A 19,915-nucleotide genomic window follows, 5' to 3' on the forward strand; every position below is an offset into this window, starting at 1 on the left:
CAACAATGGGTTTCTGCAAGACACTGCAAAACTTTTAGAATACTTTTAATCTGCCTAAAAATGGACCCAAGAGGCAAAGACCAAAATAAACCCCCTGTTCTGAGAATTAAACATTTTGTGTTCTCCCTTGTGCAAGAATAAAAAAAAAAAAAGAATGAAAGAGAGGCTGTGATCACTGCAAAATCATTACAGCAAAGGAGTTACTATCCTAATATTTAATATAATGTGATAAGCATGCCTCAACACATAGGAGACATAAGTATTATTACTGAAAAATAAAAGCAAAAAATGCAGAGAACACTCATGTTTTCCCTTGTCTTTTTGAGGACCTATTTTCTGTATACTTTTGAGTGTATTCTCCTACTGCACTAAGCTGCAGTGCATTATGACTCCATAAATGCTGGCTGTTTCAACTCCTTGCCAGGGAAAAAAAGCACACACAGGAACAACCCTCTTCTAAAGAGCTAGCTTAGATCTTAATACAACCATTGCTTTGCTGGAAGTTAAAGAAGGCAAGGTCAAATAGAAGTTCCTTGTATTCAGTGTGAGCGGAAAGGTTTGTTATAGTTCTTACCTGTGGAGGAGTTTACTAATTGCAGACTGAACATGTCTCCCACACAGGAGAATGCTCACCTTTCTCATGTTCCATTTCACTGAGATGAGTGATGCATTTCACCATCGTTATGTATAAACTTCCCCGCTTTATGAATATTCAGACTCCAGCAAAGTTAAGAGGAAATTTGCAACAATATACAATTATTATTTCCAAGTTTATGCTCAAATCCTGCAGAGAACAGTTCTGGGATATAATAAAAGTAATTTAGTTTTATCAAATCACTTCCATTTCACATCAAATCTACAGTCCACATGTATCCTAGAAGCTTGCAGTCAAACACGAAGAGAAAGTAAATTCCACAAGTCTCAAACCTGTTCACATTTAACCTTCTTTTACAGAAAGATGTTAAGAATATGGAAACAATCTCTTAACAAACTAAATCATTTCACTTAAATGCAATGTTATGCAGAGTTAGTTATCTAACAGGTGCATTTTCTTCAGGAATTTTCTTGCTGTGTACCCTGAACTAATATTAGCAATAATCAAAATATACCTTGCACAAGAGGTTTGAAAAAAGCTGATTTTATCTCTGTACAAGTTTCTCACAACCACATAAATGACCACCCAGTTACTAAGGAAAGAGGATATATCAGAAGAAGAAAGCATTTTGGCTCAAACCCCTCCTCCCCCACAAAACTGGCATTCAGATTATCATGAAAAAGCAATCTACACGTACCCATGTAAGTTCTCATACTTCAATGAAAGACACAAAAGTCAAACATCTTTGCAGAGAACAACTGGCCGAGACTCTTACATTCAATCCAAAATGGAATATTAAAGAGGTTGCTTCTATAGCAGCAACTTGATTCCATAAATTTCATTTGTTACAGCAAACACTGCCATCACTTCTATTTTATATTTTGATTAAAGTTATCAGACATGGGAACACTTGCCTTAAAGTGAATTAAAAAAGTGAGTAATGAAATATAGCTTCTTTGATTGATATATTGCAAGATTTCTGTTTTTTTTAATGGAATCTGTGCATTGATCACAAAAGTCACACCTATTTTAGAGACACTGATGAACAAAATTGCGTTAACATTGTAAGAAAACACAATATGGATAGAAAGCATTTTAATTGGTAAATGAAAGATTCCAAGTTTCTCCTTTAACAGTATAGCATACTGCACTGCAATATACACCACAGCTTTTGCTTCAAGATTTTTCATGTTAAATTGTTGAATCTATACTGTTTTCCACCACTGTATGTTAAAGCTTAAATTTATTATCTGATTATTCTGTTATCAAATTTAAGTTGCAGCCAGCTTAACTTCATTATGTCATTTTATCTGCACACAATTCAAAATATTCTCAACATGCCATGTTAGTTTGAAACATTAACAGTATTCTACCATATTTTTAATTCTTTTCAGATAAATACCTACTCAGTCTTTAAAATCATTGTTGAATACTCAGTGTGTGGCTCAACAGAAATAGTGTAGTGCAAACAGCTACCTCAAGGGCTACTGATGCAACTAATAATAACAGAGATTTACATTACCTTCTCCCCAAATTTACCCAGAATAGAAGGATTCCGAAACATTCCCTCTCTGCCCCCTTCACTTCAAAAGAAGTATTTTTTTTATTCACTTCTGACTGAGATTCTTTATTACTTAAGGCCTGTGCAAATGAAGAATTTGTCTTTTACATTTTCCCTTCACAAGAGACTGAATGCTTTCAGGGCAGTGAGTGTTTTCAGAGAAGAATTTTACTATGTACAGCCTTTCAAGTTTTAAATATAAACCAACGAAAGTCAAGGCACTCAATGTAGTTACGTATGAGCAAAAAGATTATATTATTGAGAATAATGAGCCCAAACCACAAAGTGAAGATTTGCAACTGGGAATAAGGTGAAATCTCATTCTTTTACAGCTTTGGTTTGAACTTGCCAGAAAGAAGATTTTTAAGCATTTCAGAATTCTTTCCTTCTGGTGGCGAGGGCCATCTGTTGTGATCTGGGGAAAACAAATAAAACAACATACTTAGTTGATTGAGAAACTAGGCATTTTACTTTTGTGTCCTCTCATTGCCTAACTTCAGTCTCTTGAAGGGCATTATTTTGTAGCTCATTTCTTACCGGGTATTTCTAGGGTATGGCCATATAAACTTTGGCCACCATCCACGATGATGGTTATCCCAGTTATGTAAGAAGCAGCTGGAGATAGCAGGAAACACACAGCAGGAGAGATCTAGCAAAAGAACGACAATTTTAATCTTTCTTAACTGCTGGGAACTGTTCATGTCAAAGATGCTTGTAAAAACTTTTACAGGCAATACATAGCAATGTTTTGTACTCAGTAATGAAAACCGTAACAGTCTTAAAGCCATCTTTCCAGCCACAAACATCAAGTACTCAACAGATGAAAACCCATAAGCTCTTAAAGATCAGCATCAGATGCTGAAAATCAAACAAAAAGTCAACCAGTTTATCAAGAATGTGAGCTAAGTACTTTTAAGATACACTTTTTTGACATTAATACTCATTTTTTCAGTCCTCCCTGCTGGAAGTCAACCTTTTCAGGAACTAATGTCTACTATGAAACACTTCAGCTGTAAGAGGCATCTGAATTAAATTATCAGTGTAACAGTGACTACTGGTTAAGTCTTCCACTTGGCACTACTAAACATTACTACAAGCTTTTTTCTTTTTTAATATTCCATCACAGTACAAAATTCTTTTGTTCTCCTTATAGTAAAATGGCTTCAAAATAGAGACACAGAAGTATAAATATCACAAATATTCTGAAATACATTACCTCCTCAGGAACTGCTGACCTCTTGGCAGGAACCTTTGGTATGCTTTTTAACCACATCATTGTACCTTGTTCTCCATAGTTTGCAACAGCAGTTTCTGAAAATACTAGTCCCTATTTTAAAACAGCATAGTGAAAATTAAGTTCTCTTGCATGCGTTTAAAATGTGATCATTGTAATATTGTGAAGTTGTCATTACTGGGATTTTCTGTGGGATTAAACTATCTTAACAGCACTTGAATGCAAGTTTTTAAATTTAATGGAATAGTATAATTTATACAAGAAAGTAATTTGACTGCTAGCCACATCTCTATTCAAGCCCAGTAATTCAGATTATTCCAATTCTCCACTGTCACTTCTGTAACTGTAAAGTGGAGAGTATAAAGAAGAAGCTCAAAGACTGTTTTGAAATTACAAGCATTTCATATTAGCTTACAGCAGAAAACTACAAAGCCCCAAGAACAAGTTCTCAACAGTTTCTTGTAATCTGTAAGAACACTAGATTGATTTTATGGTGAATTATGGAAGCAGACAGATTTCACAGTCAGATTTCAGACTCTCCCTACTTAGCTGCTAAAGAAACAGAAAAAAGGTGACTGTCTTTGCTCTAATGATTATAAAGTCCAGTTTAGACTTGAGAGGGAAGACGAAGGCTACAGCAAAGGGAACACAGGGTTACAGCGATTAGTTACGACAGAACCTTTGGGACTCAAGTTTAAGTAAGATCACAAAATTTGAATACATCCACGGAGTGCCTGCTAAGATTTCTCCTCTAAGATATCTGTGAAATGTGAGTGACTGTGTTTTGGGAGCTAAGGAAGTAACTCCTTTGTGAAATTATTTTTTTTAGAATGCATGTTTCCCTCTCCATGTACCCATTCCCATACAGTTTTGTATGGTTACCACACTACTGTGACCATGAAGGTGACAAAAGGATATAAAGTATTACTGTAACTACAACATGGATTTTTTTGTTACCCTCATAGTAACAAAGCTTGCAAATAGTTCTGAAAGCACCAAACCACTGAAGTGTTTGCTTGTCAAAAACTTCTTTTGATATGTGCTATAACGTATAATGAGTATGATTCATTAAGTAATTAGCATGCCCAAAAATATATATATACACATAATAATGCTGTCTTAATTACTTATTTCCCCAAGACTTGATAAATCAGAAAAAAGAAATAAACAGGAAAAACAAGCCAGTAGATCTTAATATTTAACAAGTCTCCAGATGAGTTGGGCCTCACAGAGGCTATGTAAGAGCCACTACCTGAATGATCATCACATATCTGCCATTAAGCATTCTGTGCTATGCCAAAGAAAGTGAGCCAGATGTTTTAGGACAAGAGGCACAACAGGATATACAGACATCCTACAAAGACAGTAGAAAGATCTTCCTAGGGACCAATTAAACAAATCTGACACTTAACTATCCTGTGAAATAAGACAAATTCTGAATGTAGAAGTAGCTGGACAAAGTTTGCCTTTCCTCTTTTGTTTTCAAGGGAGTAAATGTGCAAAATAAATTGTGGTTAAGAGTGCACAAATCACAACAGATCACACAATCTTCAATATCAAACGTCTAAGCTAGGGCTTCTACATACCCTCTATATCTGCAGCACCACACACTAGAAAATATAGCTGGTCTTTCCATATGGTTATTTAAAACAACGGCTACATGCTACCTACTTCCCCAGAAATGTGGCAGGCATATTTTAAGTGTCCTGTATAGTGGTTTCCTGTCTGCATATATTTGATAAGAAAAAAAATCAGAACACATATTTTTACATTCAATTTCTCTGACAGAAGGTCCACACCAAACACAATCTTCGCATGCCTAAAACTAATTTAACTTAACATGTAGAATGACAAAGTAAAAGACATTATGTCTATGCATTCAGAGATTTTCAAAATAACTTTGTAAACACAGGTGGAAACCATCAGCATACCTGAACCTCAAATAGGAAAAGTTTTGTAAACTCATAAATAATGTAATCATTACTGAAACACAAAGCATTTGGTAATTTTATGTCAAGGGTTTGTAAGACAGGTCACCAACTCCTCCCAGCTATCATTTCATTAAGCTAGAAAAAAACCCAAACCAAGAGTGCAAAGTCAAAGCAGAAAGCAAAAGCAATTTTATCCTATATCTCTGGCGTGTCAACCAAACAATACAAAACACTCTCGAATTACCTGAAAAACATAAATGACGGAATTATAAATACATACATAAATAATCCACAAACAGGCTATAGATTTTAAAATCCCTTTTGGTATCAAAGTTTTAACCATGAATATGCATAATGGCTAAGTTTAATCAGATTGTTTGCCATTACTTACAGGAGCAACGCTGTTGATTCTTACTCCACTGTGGGCCCATTCTAAAGCTAAAGTCTTGGTTAGGTTATTCACTGCAGCTCTTGCAGCTCCTGTATGCCTATTGAGAAAAGAAAGCAAAAGAAGCATCTGCTCCCTCAGCTAACAGAGCCCGACGCTAATTCTACCACAGCCTTACTAGGGTAGTCAGAGTAGCTTTCTATGGCTGAAGCAACCATCTGAGAGAGAGATTTTCTACTTTGTAAGTTTGACTATAGTTTCACAGTTTAAACAAGCTATGGTACCGTTTCCTGTCATTTCTGGAAATACTTACCTCTTCCCCAGTGTGACATGAGGTCAGCTACATTCTACTGCAGAAGCGGCTTATAAAAACAAAAAACAACTGGAGGCAAAGTTCAAACTGTGTAAAACTACGAAAGGTAGGCTGCACAGGTAAAGCAACACTTGGAAGAACAGTGGTCTGAAAAATCGTTTAGATCTTCTGATGAACATGATTAAAATAAGCCACTATTCAAAAATTACTATAAGTGGATGGCACTAGAGATGACCATAGGCAGAGTGATCTCATATACCTTGCTGCTATAGGAAACTAGTCTGAAATGAATACAAGCTTGAAAAAACGTAGTGATGAATAATAGACAGTGAGACTCAGAGCAAACTAATACAGTGTAGTTCCTTTGGCCTAGCAAACCAGACTTAGAGAAGACAGATACAAGAGCTTCTCAAATACCAGGAAAGGAATAAAAAAAAAAAAACCTTAATAAAAACATAAGAAAGCCCAACTTACTTATATGTTTAAGCCAGAAATAAAAAACCTCCAGGCACACTATGAGCAAACAAACTTGACTAGTTTTATGTTCAGAATTAATACTTATGAAAAACTGTATCAGGTGATTTTTGGCACGAGCAGTGGCTGGACTTGTAAAGGTAATTCTTTTTCAATAGAACATTTCTAAAAAATATGAATGCAACAGGAATTTAATTTAAAGTAGTTTTGTCTATCCATCTACATCTGCACACAACAGTTATTCGGGAAACTTTTTTCCACTGTTATTCAGAATTAGGTTTTTTTTATCTCTTGGTTCAACTCTCAAATATAGCTTCAGCCTATTCAGTGTGACAATTCAACCAGAGTTAACCAGAGTGGAGAAACTCAAATAACTGTAGCTTCAGCACCACCCTGTGGATCTCCACATTTAATTTTGTATTGCCAAGAGCAAGCTAGTGAGAACATATCCTGCTGTTCCTTCAGAATTTGAAATTTTGTAAACTTTCAACCCTGAATCAGGACAGAGAGAGGTAATGTAACATTTGCTCAAATTATATTTTTATATTTACTTCAATAGAAATTCAATTTCAAAGGTAAAAAAAAAAGTCCTTTCAAAGAAAAAATTTGGATTTTTTTCAATTAAGAAACTGCCAAAATGCAGCATTCTGACAACTTCAAAATTTCCCTTGAAAAGAACATAACTGAAACAGTTAATTTTCTGAGCATTATTTCTCTTTCAACAAATTGGAACTTTTTTGGCAGAAAAGTTTCAAATTGGAAGACTCCTGCTCACCTCCATTTTGAGGCTAAAGAAATTTTAACAAATATAGTAAACATACAGATATGGAGAGGATGCTGTATTTTCACAGACAGCTGTGATCGTTTGTGTCAGTATAAAAGAACTACAAATAATATGTTTGTACCCATGAGCCTTCTCCCAGTCAAGAAAGGAGCAGAGCAAATAGAACCAATTCTCTGCATCAAAGACATTTTCCAAGAAAGATGGCTACAAAGTGAGAGTGAAGAGGAAAATGGGAAAGGCAGGCATTACGTGACCCAAATGACAAAGTCAAAACCTGAACATGCTGGAGATGTTCTTCCTTCTCCTCTACTCCCAGTCCAACTCCCATAACTCATTACACCATCAATACCTGTAAACTGCCAGTAGAAGAGGAAAACAACAGGTGCAAAGTTCTTGTAAATCTTCCAGAAATTTGGAAAGAGAACAAGCAATGGTTACATTTCAGTGCAACTATTCCCACCATCATACCGTTTCCAGTGAAAGCTTCGCTGGCAAGTCTTGCTTCTCTGTTTCTTACAAACAAGTTGACAGAGATCAGAGATGCTGTTTGCTCCTGTAGTGTCTACACTAGTTAATAGGAGATCCCCACACATACAGCCAAGTGATACTCTTGCTCTCTCTTGACCTAACTACTGTATTTCTATACTCTGCTGCTGCCCAGTGCACACCTTTCTAAAATGAAGTATTTGGGAGCAATTAGTACTTCTAGGGGAAAAATATAGGAAAATGTAAAAATAAAATAAAATATGTATTACGACATTCCAGGAAACCCATTTCTCACGGCAGCAGTAATGTTGACAATGGCTCCTCCATGTTCCTGCATCCAGGCATTGTACACTGTATGAAGGAGGAAGATAACCTATAAATATCAGAAGAAATGCATAAAAATAAACTTGCCAACTAGAAGCCAAATTTGGAGTCTTAACTCAAATTACACTATACATTTCCTGTGCAGATTTAGATAAACAATCTGCTCTTTGTACCATAGCCTCACCATTGGGTTGGTGAGCTAACAGGTGTGGTCCAGGTAGAAATCAAGATTTCATGCTTCCACATAAATTACTTTCATTTCCACATTTTTAATGCTGAGAATCATGTATCAGACTTAAATTTAACTTTAAATTTACATTCCTGACAGGAGAGAAATCTTTTCCTGTGTTACACACAGGGAATCCTGGCCACAGAAGTGGTTCCTCTATAGTCCTTTAAGTGAGTATCCAAGCCAACTGACTCCCCAAACCTGGCCTTAACCAGATCATACTTGCTTAAATGTATGTTTGTATATATGAACAAATGTAATGTACAGTTTAATGTGAAGCTTTGGATGAGATTCACAAAAACAAATATCCACTGTCAGATAAATGTGTGCAAAAAGAAGGCAGGGAAACTTTACATTTCTTATCTTCTGGTATTGCTGTAAAAACCAAAACAAATAAACAAATAAAGGTTAATGTTCAGTCCTTACCTGCTTTGCAGCAGTAGAATGTCCCTGTCAGATTTGTGTCTATCACAGCATTCCAGCCTTTTGCACGGATGGCTTCAGAAGGACTTGCAAATTGGCCCCCTCCATTATTCACCAGGAAGTCAATCTTCCCATGCAGACTCAGTGTAGACTTCACCAAAGCTTCTACCTGAAACAGTATTTGTTAGTGTGGTATGCTGATTAAGCTATATACCCAATGTCATTCTCAGACAGTATTTTCTCTCTCACATCCTTTTCACACATAAAGAGGAGGTACCAGCCTTCAGAGAGGCTGCAAGATCAGTATGACAGGTTTAGTCAGCCAAGAAGGACTGGGCTGAGTCCATGTTTACTTAGGAATATCAGCACTGAAAGAAGGAGGGGATTTATGCTGCTGAAGGTTTGTAAAAACAAACACACACAAAAGCCTGGTACTTAAGACCTACTAAGAATCTCCTGACATTTTTCACAAGGGTAGGAGTGTTCACATCAGATGCTGGAAGAGTTCCATATAAGGAAGCTACTGGGTTTTTTTATCTGACCCATATACCTGAGCATTTTTAATAGAAAACATAAGTCATCCTGTGAAGTTTTAACATTTTTATGTAGAAAATTTGTACATTCACTAAAGCTCTGACATATGAGTTGGCAACAACCAATCTTATGCAGACCAAGAAGGTTAGTTTGTTACCCTATAAAACATGAACTCTAAAAAGTGCTGGAAATACTACAAGTTGTCTTCTTCAGCAAAAGAAAGGTGAATATTTGACTAAGCAGATACCTTCTATCTATAAGCAGGATGAATACTTACAATTAAGAGCACTGTCTGACACTATTTACCTTTGGGTACTCTGCGAAGGTATTAACAGCAAATGGCAATAGACATTTTATTGACTCACTCAAAGAGCTGTTAGTGCAGAAAAGGAGTGGCTTAAGTTCATATGGAAGGAAAGAGATTTTGAGAATCTAAACCTAGCTCTAACACTGACCTAATCTGAGTTACAAGCTGTAAACTAAGTCTTTTGCATTATATTCTCTTTAGGAAGTACAGCAGTTTTGCCTCACACTCACACTAAACACAAGAGAACTTCTGGAGGATAATGTATTCCAAAGCATTCAAAGATTTTACAGATACCAAAACTGATGTATTTTTCCTATTACAAGATAGTAATAAGAACTCTATAGCAACTGCTTAATAATTTAACCTTTATCTCAAGAAATAAGGAAAATGGAACAACTTGACTGTTTCCTGCTTACATTACCTATCATAACTAGATACCACGCATCAGTTATTCCTACTCAAGCATATGTAAAAAATTAATCTAGCATCTGTGGTCAAAGAAAACACAGACAAAAAAAAAAAAAACACAAAAAACCCCACCCCAAAACAAACAGCAGGAGCAATGCTGTTGCTGAAACAGATTTGACTAAGTGAATGATATCAGTCAGCCTTCCTCTGTATTGAATAAACAGTAGAAAACATCAGAAATAAAAGAACAAGCAATTAATGACCTGTATCTCACCAAGAGGGTCACCAATTCAGTCTCATAAATAGCAGCCTTACAGCTTTTGCTGCTAACAGTTCAGGATGGTTTAACATGATAGTATGGATCCTGTGAGGATGCACCTCTCTGAAGAAGAAAACCTAAACAAAAATATAGTGACTGAAGCCTGATTGTAAAACTAATGCCTGCTGAGAAAAAAATGCCTTAAGAAAATAATTTTGATACCTAAATCACCATATTTAAATTCTGAATAGCATCTTATTCCTCACATCGGTCACTGCGGCTTGTGGGATCTGAGGAAAAAAAACACCAAAAAACCAAAACATCTGTCACAGCAATCCCAAATCCATGACTTGTGAGAACCACCTTGCCACAAAGACTTCCAGGTTTGCTCACAACTAGAGGAAAGTAGGTTATGTCTCACTAGGCAGAAGTTGTCACGCTTTACTCAGCACTATCAAACTCTTATCCCTGTCAGCCTGAGAATCTTGCTTTGAATATTGTTCTCTGTAAGTCTCTTAAGTATAGCCTCATTTATGGAAGATAAATGGTTTCAGTACAAGGAATGTTTGACTAGACTAAGGTTATTCAGGCTGGAGGGGGGAGGGGGGTGTAGGGGTCGTGCATGTGGAAAGAGCAAGAGAGAAAAGGGAAAATGCTAAGAATCGTAAAAAAACAACAATAAAACAACCAAAAAAACAGAAGAAAAATCCGCTGAGAAGAGATATTACAAGAAAGTTTTCAACAGGTAGACAAAACTTGCTATGATATACCAATTCAAATTGGTTCACATGTTGTATCTTAAGAAATTCTGTTGCTGTCCCTACTTGTCGCACCATATTCTCAGTGTAATAAAGAAAAAAACCAACCAAACAAAAAAACCCCGCATCTCAGTTTTGCTTTCAAAAGCCAGCAAAGGCTGGCAGGCTCTCCAGTGACAGCTCAGATGGCTCCAACTGTAGCAATCTTCACCATGTCTCCTGTGTTGTAGAGAAAGCATCATTGCAGTGTTTCTCCCAGTTACAGTAAACATGGCGACAGCAGCCACCAGCATAGAGAGAAAGGGTCTGGTAGAACACATTTAAATCACAGTGAGAACTAAAGAAGATCCCTTTCTAGTCCTAAAAATTCAAAATCCAAACAGAAAGAACTTAGTAAAAAAGCTACTAAAGACTCTCTCTGGAAGCAAAGCAAAACTGCAGAAGGTATAGCTAACAGTTTAGGACATTGTTCTGAAGACGACTAAAAAGCAAAAAATCAGGCACTTCAGACATAACCAGAAGACTAGAGCTCTTCAATAAGGACCTTTTTTGCGTGACTGCAGCTCAAAAGTGTTATGCAGTAGCACACTTTCACAGATAAACGAGATGACAGTACTCACTGACACAGAGAAAAGGGACAAATGTCCACAAGCATTCACAGGCCACCTCGAGCTTGAGTAAAACACAACAGGCAAACTATCCACTACTGAGTGGTTGAGATTTGCTATTTGGGAACTAGAACTAGTAGGCATTCTTGCACAGTGGTAACAGGTATTTTTACTTTGTGTTATTGCTGTGTTATTTTAAAGACAACAGGAATCTCTTATCCACAGCTCCCCACCAAGCCATACTCTTCCACCACAGGCTTCACACAGACAGGCACTAAGTATGTATAAACCAACAGACACTATGCTAAGCTATAAAATTTATTGGAAAAGAAAAGCTACCTTGTATCTGAGTTCACTAGTAAGTACTAAATAGTACCGTATTGAGTCCGTCTCAAGGAGTCTTGTTTGCCAGATGTCCAAGTGATAGGTTTTTAGCCTCATAGTCTGGTTCACCAGCAGTTCTTGCTGGAGCTCAAGTACGGACAGGGGACACTGTGCACAGAATTCTGAATTGCTCAAGAAGGGCAGTGGTCTTCTAGAAGTACAAGGTTTTATCTTCCATTTACCTAGATATGTCTTCTACTTATCTATATACCAATTAAAGAAATACTTGTATAGAGCACAAAGGCTTTACAAGAATAAAAAGTTCCTCATCTCTTTCTTTCCCCTGTCAACAGATTTGCTGTAGCTCAACATTAAAGACACATAAACATATGCTTCGTCTTCCCAGCACCTACAAAGATAAACAGAAAGCTCTTTTCATAACGGAAGAAGGATGGGGTCTTCCACTCTGGCCACCATTACATTGAGGCACTGGAATTAATTAATTAGATCCTTGGATTTTGGAAAAAGAGCTTGGTTTGAAAAGACACACACACACACAGAGCTGTCTGACCTGCATCTCAGCAAGAGCAAACTGACCCGCTCTTGTTATATTCAACACATTATGTGAGCAGTGCTTGAAAATATCCAAATAATTAAAATCACTTCAGCTTCATAATCACTAAGAAGCAATACTGATTATTACATACACTCCAGACCACAAGATAAGGGACAGGTGCATAATCTCTGCTCCAGAATACGGTCATGTGAAAACAGAACATAGAAACCTCAGGTGCTCTTACCGGTATCCCAGAACTCTCTACTCTTCCATCTTTAAAAACAAAACAGATTTGTTATACTTTACAAAACACTCAACGGAAAACTAGCCAAAAGTAGCAACAGCAAACTTGTGACAAAAATAAGCCTGACAGGTTATGCAGTGGTTGAAAACCCTCCATCAAGCAAGATTATTTTTTGCACATTAAACAAAAAGTAAGCTTTGCTAGAAAGCAAGAGGGCCTCTGAGGATGAAGATTAAGAGACTTAAAAATGTGAATTCATTAAGCTATTCCCATGATATCTGCCATCAAGCTTCTGCAGCTATTAATTCACTGCACCTTCTTTGACTCTTCCTAGGCCAGAAAGAGCTCTAACAGACATATTGCACTATATGATGAAGGATGAATCTTCTAATGCTTGAATTTCACAGATCCAAATGAGGGCACGCAAGAGGAATGAACTGTGTCATCTTCAAAGCAGGTCAGTTACTTTAAGATTTGCAATAGGAGGCAGAAAAAAAAAATCTGGCAATTTTGAAAGCACTTTCATCTTTCTTAGATCTCCTCTATTCAATGTCCCTCTCTTCAGCTTGCCCGATTATAAAATTAAAACCTGATCGAAATTCATAGGGGTCTTAAGGGAAATGCAGAACAACCGATGGAGATGAAGGGATGAAAAAAACCAAAAGACATGCTACAGTAAGAACAGATGGCTGTTCCTTCCTACAGGTGATCATGGTGGCTTCCTTTAAGAGAAAGATTTACTCTTAGAAAGGTTTCAGTGAGATGTCAAAGAGAAGGATATATTAAATGAATTATGTAGTTCTCCAGGAAGCTTTCTGGGCTTTACAGCTTGTGATGGATCAGTTCTGACACCTAAGGAGGCTTGAACTCCTAAGTTTTTTCCCTTGTTGAAACATTTATAAGGTCTTTCTCCTTCACACATTCTTTGGTACCTGGTATAAGAGCTGAGAAAGAGGATGTAATGACTCACAGGAAATATTTGTAGAGGCTGTCCTCTCTACCCAACAATGTGCTTCCATGAATTTCTGAGATAAATACTCTTCACTCATGCTAAGCTGAAACCAGACAATGAGTTGTAAAGCTGTTAATGAGTAGCATACAGAGCCAGTTGTACAAGTCTTGTTTCTTTCAGGAGGGAAGCCAAAAGTTTAAATGCCCTCTCATCCCATGTTCTACTGTAAACAGGAAGCTACTCCTGTATTTGTGAAAATGCTGAACTGAGTTATATTGCTGTGTTGCCTCTACTCAAAATTCACCCCCAAGGCTAGAAAAATCCTTCACTACAACTTTTACTGATCCCTGTTCCTAAAACTCCAAGCCCCAGGCACTAAATTTTAGGTTAAGAAACGAATAGGTTTTGAAAGTGGATGTACAATGCTCTTTGAATAGAAGTAAAAGCCCAACACTACTTTTCCTCTAGTCACTGTAAGACAATCAAGTGTAAATTAGAAAAAAGTACTTGCCATCGCTGCTTTTAGCAAATATAATAAATAAGCAATAGTGAGTAGTGGGTTGTGGAAAATCTGCCACATCCCTCAGTTCTGACAGTTTTTAGCAGTGTAAGTTACTGATTGTTAGTTTAAGTTTATCTAGCTTCAACTTAAAAACACTAAGCACCTAAGTGTAAGGAAGTGCTATCCTCGCTACAAATTTAAAAGCTGAAAACATGATCCACACATTTCTGGTCCAATAGTAATTTTAGAAATTAAGTAACAAGCAGCCAGAATTTAGCAATCTTTGAGAATTTCAGCAATCTTTGAGAATTACGGTATTAAAGAACTAATTGGAGGAGGATAAAACCAGAAAAATAAGAGCTAAAGAAAAAAAATGTCTCTAACCAGTAAAAATATCTGCTCTTGAAGATGGGCATCTGGAATGGATAAATATTTGTTTAGCAGGTACACTTAAGTTCTTATGTTAACATGCAACAGAAATTGTATTTCTTATTCAAAACAAAAGGCTTACAAAATTTTCATAGTGATTTTTTTTTCTAAATAGGACTTCAACAGAAAAAAGTAAGTTCAGTTCTCCAACTGCTCCAAGTCAAACTATACGACTGAGTCAATGACTGAAAAATTCAAGACTGGAGTTTAATCTCCCTTATTCCACTGAACCCTCTCTTCAATAGATAGGGATATGAAATGACAATGGTTTATGAGAACTTCCACTGGCAGAAGACGCCTGACAGACGCTTCTCCAATACTGTATTAAAAGTTCTAAGAAAGTTCTGGTGTGTCTGTAAATGAGTAGAGCTTAAAACTAAACTGGAAACAAGACAATTCTATGATGAAACTTCAGGGTAATACCTAAGACAGTAGTTTCTCCAATTATCAGCATGGCTACCTGTAACAGAATAATTCTGAAACACTTTACACATCACTATAAAAATGGCTTTAAAAGCACTTTCAAAAAAGTTTCCAAAGCCATCTAAGACTGTTTTATCAAGTATGTATTTAGCCACACTTAATAAACAGGAACAAAGAAAGAATGGTAGTTTGTTTAGTGAAGATTGCCTCATTTCATGATCCAAGCCCTCTACCATCTCACAGAACATTGCAGTTCCCACTAAATCATTTTTAAACTGATGCAGAAATGAGATTCACCTGCAGAAGGTTATTAAGCATGCCAGAGTATTTTCTGCAAGAACAGTGACATGAAAGAAGGCTTAAACCTCTTCTCTCCCTGTACCTCTTTTCTCTCCTGTAGCTTTAATCATGTAAGTTGCCCTCTGACATCTGTCATAACCTATTATATCACACTGCTGATGTTAGTAAATACAAACCTAAAATTTACTGGTAGGTGAAGTGACATACTGCACAGCCCCAGTGTTCACCTCCTTCAGGAGAGAAAGTCTAAGTGTGAGACTATAAATATTTTATGGCGTGAGCTGTTCCATGAGGGAAGAATTTTATTTTTTATTTGCTTTATGGTTGTATATAAGGATATTTCCAGAATCTATGTAGCTACTGAAAGTCATTAATATTTCTAATATTTCTTTACGTTACACTAGAATTTAACCGTGACTTTGAAAGGTGAAGAAAAATGTAGCAATCAGCTGTTACTGGAATATTTTCTAGCTGTCTTCAGTAAGTTAAAAGTCTAACCCGATACTGGACTTTTAAATGTTTAATTACATGGATTAAAAAATTAGGAGGTGAACACAGACTTCTGAAGAACCTGGATTAAGTACTTTTGCTCTTGATCTTCCATTTTTTGTAATAGAGAAAAAAAGAAAAAATTCAACTGGGATAGTAATAGAGTTTGTAATGAGGTACACTTCAAGTTGTAACCAAAATTTGAAACCTGGCTAAAAATAGTAATACCTGTGGGGGTTTTTTTGCTTTAATACAAGCAAAACTGACAATGCAGGGAACTTGTGTCAAGTCACAAGCGTTGAGATTCCATGCTGTGACTTCCTGTTTGAAGGAACTATTCTGAGGTCTCCATCTTTACAAGTTAACACCCCCTCATTGCTGTCACAGAAATGTGACAGAATCATGCTAAGTGGGCTCTGGCTCGGCTGTAGAACATGCCAGTTCCTAAGGGCTGCTTCTCCCACAAACATCTGAAATACCTATGCATGGTCAGAAAAATGTTTGCAATTACAAATGCTTTCTTGCTTAGGTAGCTAACAAACGGTATTCCTTTGGAAAGTACATCTTTACCTAGATCAATTTAACAGTGCTGCACCTTTCCCTTGATCCAAGCCACTTTTGAGAGGGCCAGAGAAGACCTTTGGAGATCTAAGAATTTATATACACAATATGCTTTTGACATGTTAAGCCCCAGAACAAGATCACTAGTCTTTACCTCATCTTCTTTGCGGATATTGCACTGGATGGGAGTCACTTTGGCAGGACTCATGGAAGAAAATGTATTATTCAGTTCTTCTGCAGCAGCTTTTAATCGGTCAAATTTACGAGAGGCAATAACAACACTGCAACCTGTAGAGACAAAATGAAACATCCTTCAGCTAACATAGTTAAAATTACAGTTATGCTAGTTTTTAATAACATCATGGAGATATCTTGTAGGATGTGTGTTTACCAGTCGCTGACTAGACGATACAGTGTTGAAGTTCTTGCAAGAGAGAGAAATGACTGATGTCAGGTGCTTCTTAGCAACAAGATCCCACTGTGCCAGGAAAAGAGCAATCAAAAAAAACGTCCACAAGGTTCCCTCTCCTTCCTGCAGAAGGGAAGATAGCCTGTGAGTTGCAGAGTCAGCAAAGCAGCTCTCAGACATCACTTTTGCTGCCTCTCCTCACAGCTGCCTCATTCGTCAATTATGTGATTTAAAGCTGTTTCAGCAGGTCTTGATTACAAAAAAATGCTTGCTCCTAAAACCACAAAAATATTCTTACTGTATGTCTGGTTGTAATTTTGACTAGTTGTGAGCAAATATAATGCTCTGCTTTTCAACCCTACAGAGTTTGAAGGAAAGGATGATAGCCTCATGAGATTAATTCACATCTGCAGACTACAGACAGCAGGAACAGAAGCTTCCCTGTGGCATTGCCACACGCTGTAGAATCCTAGCTCAGAAAGGAGAGGAAAAAAACTAAGCAGGAGCTCAAATCTGCTGCTTTTTCCAGCATTTGGAGGCAGAAGGACTCATTCTACACAGAAAAACAATGCAGGTGCCAAATTAACAGCACTATAACCAGTCTAGTTTCTTCTGTAACACCAGCGGACTCAGAACAGTTTCACAGGTTCAGCAATTGCTACTACATAGACTAAAACATACCACACCAGATTAGTTCCTAGTGCAAATCCAGTAGGCATGCAATTTCATATTATGGATAAGCAAATTACTAGCTTCCACTGCCAAGGAGGTCTTGTTCCCAGTTCCCTCCTTCCATAATCTCAGCATCCCAGCAGAAGCCATCCCTTCCTCATACCAGTTCTGGTGTTCATCTGCTTTAACATAAACCAATTCAACACCCAAAACCAGCCAAAAAAAAAAAAGAAGTGTTAACATCTTGCCAGGTATTTTTTTTCTTTGTTGCTATTTTACTGAGTGGAATTTGGCCTCTCATGTGATCAAACAAACACCAGAATCAACTCAAAATAACTAGTGGGAGTAAAGAGCAGCAAGCTGTTCATTTGGCTCACGTTGTCTTGTGAAACTATACATAAAACTAAAAAAAAGACTATAAAAAAATAGAGGAGCTGAATTCTTTCAGAAGGAAGTGCTGCAACTGCATATCCCTAGGAATGGGAGCTTCACCTTTGGCCATCTTAAACCAACATCAGTGGCCATCTTAAAACAACACATGTAAAGATATTAGTCTCTGAGGTCTCCTGATTTTTTAAATTAAGAACTGCAGTCACTTGCACAATCACCTGACTAACGCAGAGTGGAGTTAATAAAGTGGCACACACAATTATCAATTAACACAAAATACTAGATCACTGTAGTATATATTTATCAATTTAAGTGCTTACTAATACACACACTGATATAGAAGAAGGCCCAGTAAAAGACTATATTTTTGTTAAATACTCTAATTGGGGGATGGGAGATTCTAATTTACTGAGGAACATTTGGTACCTCCCATACAAGTTGGCACTACTTCACATATTCTTCTTCACAAAGAATGGCCAGACCATTTCCTGATAGGGTCAGGGGGAAAAGGGCACAAGTTTCCAGACGAAAAGGTTAAAATCTGTCCAGAAGGTTTCAAAGGAGACTGGTTACAAAAACAATGTACATCATGACTGGCATTATATGTCACTGCTCCTACAGGCATTCTCTGTCCAGCCAGGCCTCCTCCAAAAAAAATACAGCTTAAAGCGCAAGATATACAGGGAAATAGTCCCGGTTATCTTCTTGTCAGGAGTAGCCAGCAAGTCTGCAGGTAAGGAAGGTTACTCAGACAGACTTAAGCCATAGCTCTTCATTTTTTCATGTGTGCTTTGTAGAGATTTGCAGCCTCCTTCATGTTTTCTATCTAGGATGTTAAGGACACACACTTTTGTCATTTGTATTTTGCTTGAGAAAAATAACGCAGATCAAATTAAGTACAATTTTAAAGTAACTGGGTAACATCATCAACCAACAATGTGATGATGCTTAAAAAGCACCTCTTTATGGCAGCATGTAAGGACATCTTAAAAAAATGTTTAGTTCCCCAGTAATACAAAGCAAGCAGAACTTGCTCCTCCACAGAGCAAGTGGAAAGCTAGGGCAACAAAGGCCAGGAGAGGCAGAGATGTCTCCCAGCACACAGTCTTAACAAAGAAAGCCCTTTACTATGAAGTGAAATGGCACGGTGCGCATTTCAACAGCACAAACCATGGGGGAGCATGGCACCGTGAGGCATAACGCTAGTGCTGGTATTTTGAAGACAGTGAATCCAGTCATAATAAACATGTGAATCCAGTCTGATGCCAATGATCCCTAGAACTTATGTTGAAACCTACAGAAAAGGTGTTGCAAGGTGGATGACTCAGAAAACTGCCTTTCACTCCGTATTTTACCACTTGTCTGTAATCACCACAGAAAGAAAACCCACAAAGTGCACGCTGAAGGGATACTTTAACTTCAGGACATTTCTGTCACAAGCACCGAGAGAGAAGCATCGTTTCTCTAAGCTTACTGTGCAGACAGCAGTTCAAAACCACACTACTCCATAAGCCTCATTTCAACAACCAGATAAATCCTTCAGTTAAGCAAGACGAAAGCTCACTTACGAGAGAAAGGGTCTGGGTTTAATATAACCTGTGAGCGCTGCATTGAAAATAGCACATCTTTTAAGGACTAGCAGGTCAAAAGACATAGCCCACACCAACCTCACCTCTTTCTCCTCGCTATTCACTGACTCCTGCCACAACGTCCCACCCATAAACTCCTCGCAGACCGAGCGCTGTCTATCCCCAAAACGACCGCAACCCTCCCGGGCGCTATCTGACCCGCCCCCTCAAACTCCATCCCTTCACCTCACGCCCAGCCCTGCTCCCCCAAAACCCACCCTGCCCTGTAGCCCCTGCGGAGCCCCCCCGCGCCCACCTAGCGCTAGCAAGTCGGCGGCGATGGCCTTGCCGATACCGGTGCCGCCACCGGTGACGATGGCCACCCGGCCGCGGAACAGCCCGGCCGCCAGCAGCCCGCGCACCGCCGCCATCTTCCCCCCCTCACACAGCCGCTCGCACAACGGCCCCCGCCACGTGATG

At 37.8% G+C, this 19,915-nt stretch overlaps 1 protein-coding gene across 1 annotated transcript; it reads right to left on the reverse strand.

The window, feature by feature from the left end:
- Positions 1 to 1,550: 1,550 nt before the first annotated feature.
- Positions 1,551 to 19,905, reverse strand: PECR (peroxisomal trans-2-enoyl-CoA reductase). Its single transcript, XM_054830260.1, has 8 exons — positions 19,752 to 19,905; positions 16,551 to 16,684; positions 8,746 to 8,911; positions 8,036 to 8,117; positions 5,713 to 5,809; positions 3,373 to 3,483; positions 2,694 to 2,805; positions 1,551 to 2,571 (listed from the first exon to the last, which is right to left on the reverse strand). The coding sequence occupies exons 1-8, from the start codon at positions 19,864 to 19,866 to the stop codon at positions 2,483 to 2,485; spliced, it is 906 nt and encodes a 301-aa protein (XP_054686235.1). The 5' UTR covers positions 19,867 to 19,905; the 3' UTR covers positions 1,551 to 2,482.
- Between the last annotated feature and the right edge of the window lie 10 nt (positions 19,906 to 19,915).

The sequence above is a fragment of the Grus americana genome, chromosome 6, assembly GCF_028858705.1.
Source record: "Grus americana isolate bGruAme1 chromosome 6, bGruAme1.mat, whole genome shotgun sequence".
In the NCBI taxonomy this organism is placed as follows: Eukaryota; Metazoa; Chordata; class Aves; order Gruiformes; family Gruidae; genus Grus; species Grus americana.

Bases quoted from the DNA above. Each gene is read 5' to 3' on its own strand.
- PECR (XM_054830260.1), bottom strand. From the start codon at position 19,866: ATGGCGGCGGTGCGCGGGCTGCTGGCGGCCGGGCTGTTCCGCGGCCGG. The intron at 8,912-16,550 runs GTAAAGACTAGT...ATACTGTTTCAG, and splicing joins ATATCCGCAAAGAAGATGAG to GTAGAAGCTTTGGTGAAGTC. The intron at 3,484-5,712 runs GTAAGTAATGGC...GTTTTAAAATAG, and splicing joins GAATCAACAGCGTTGCTCCT to GGACTAGTATTTTCAGAAAC.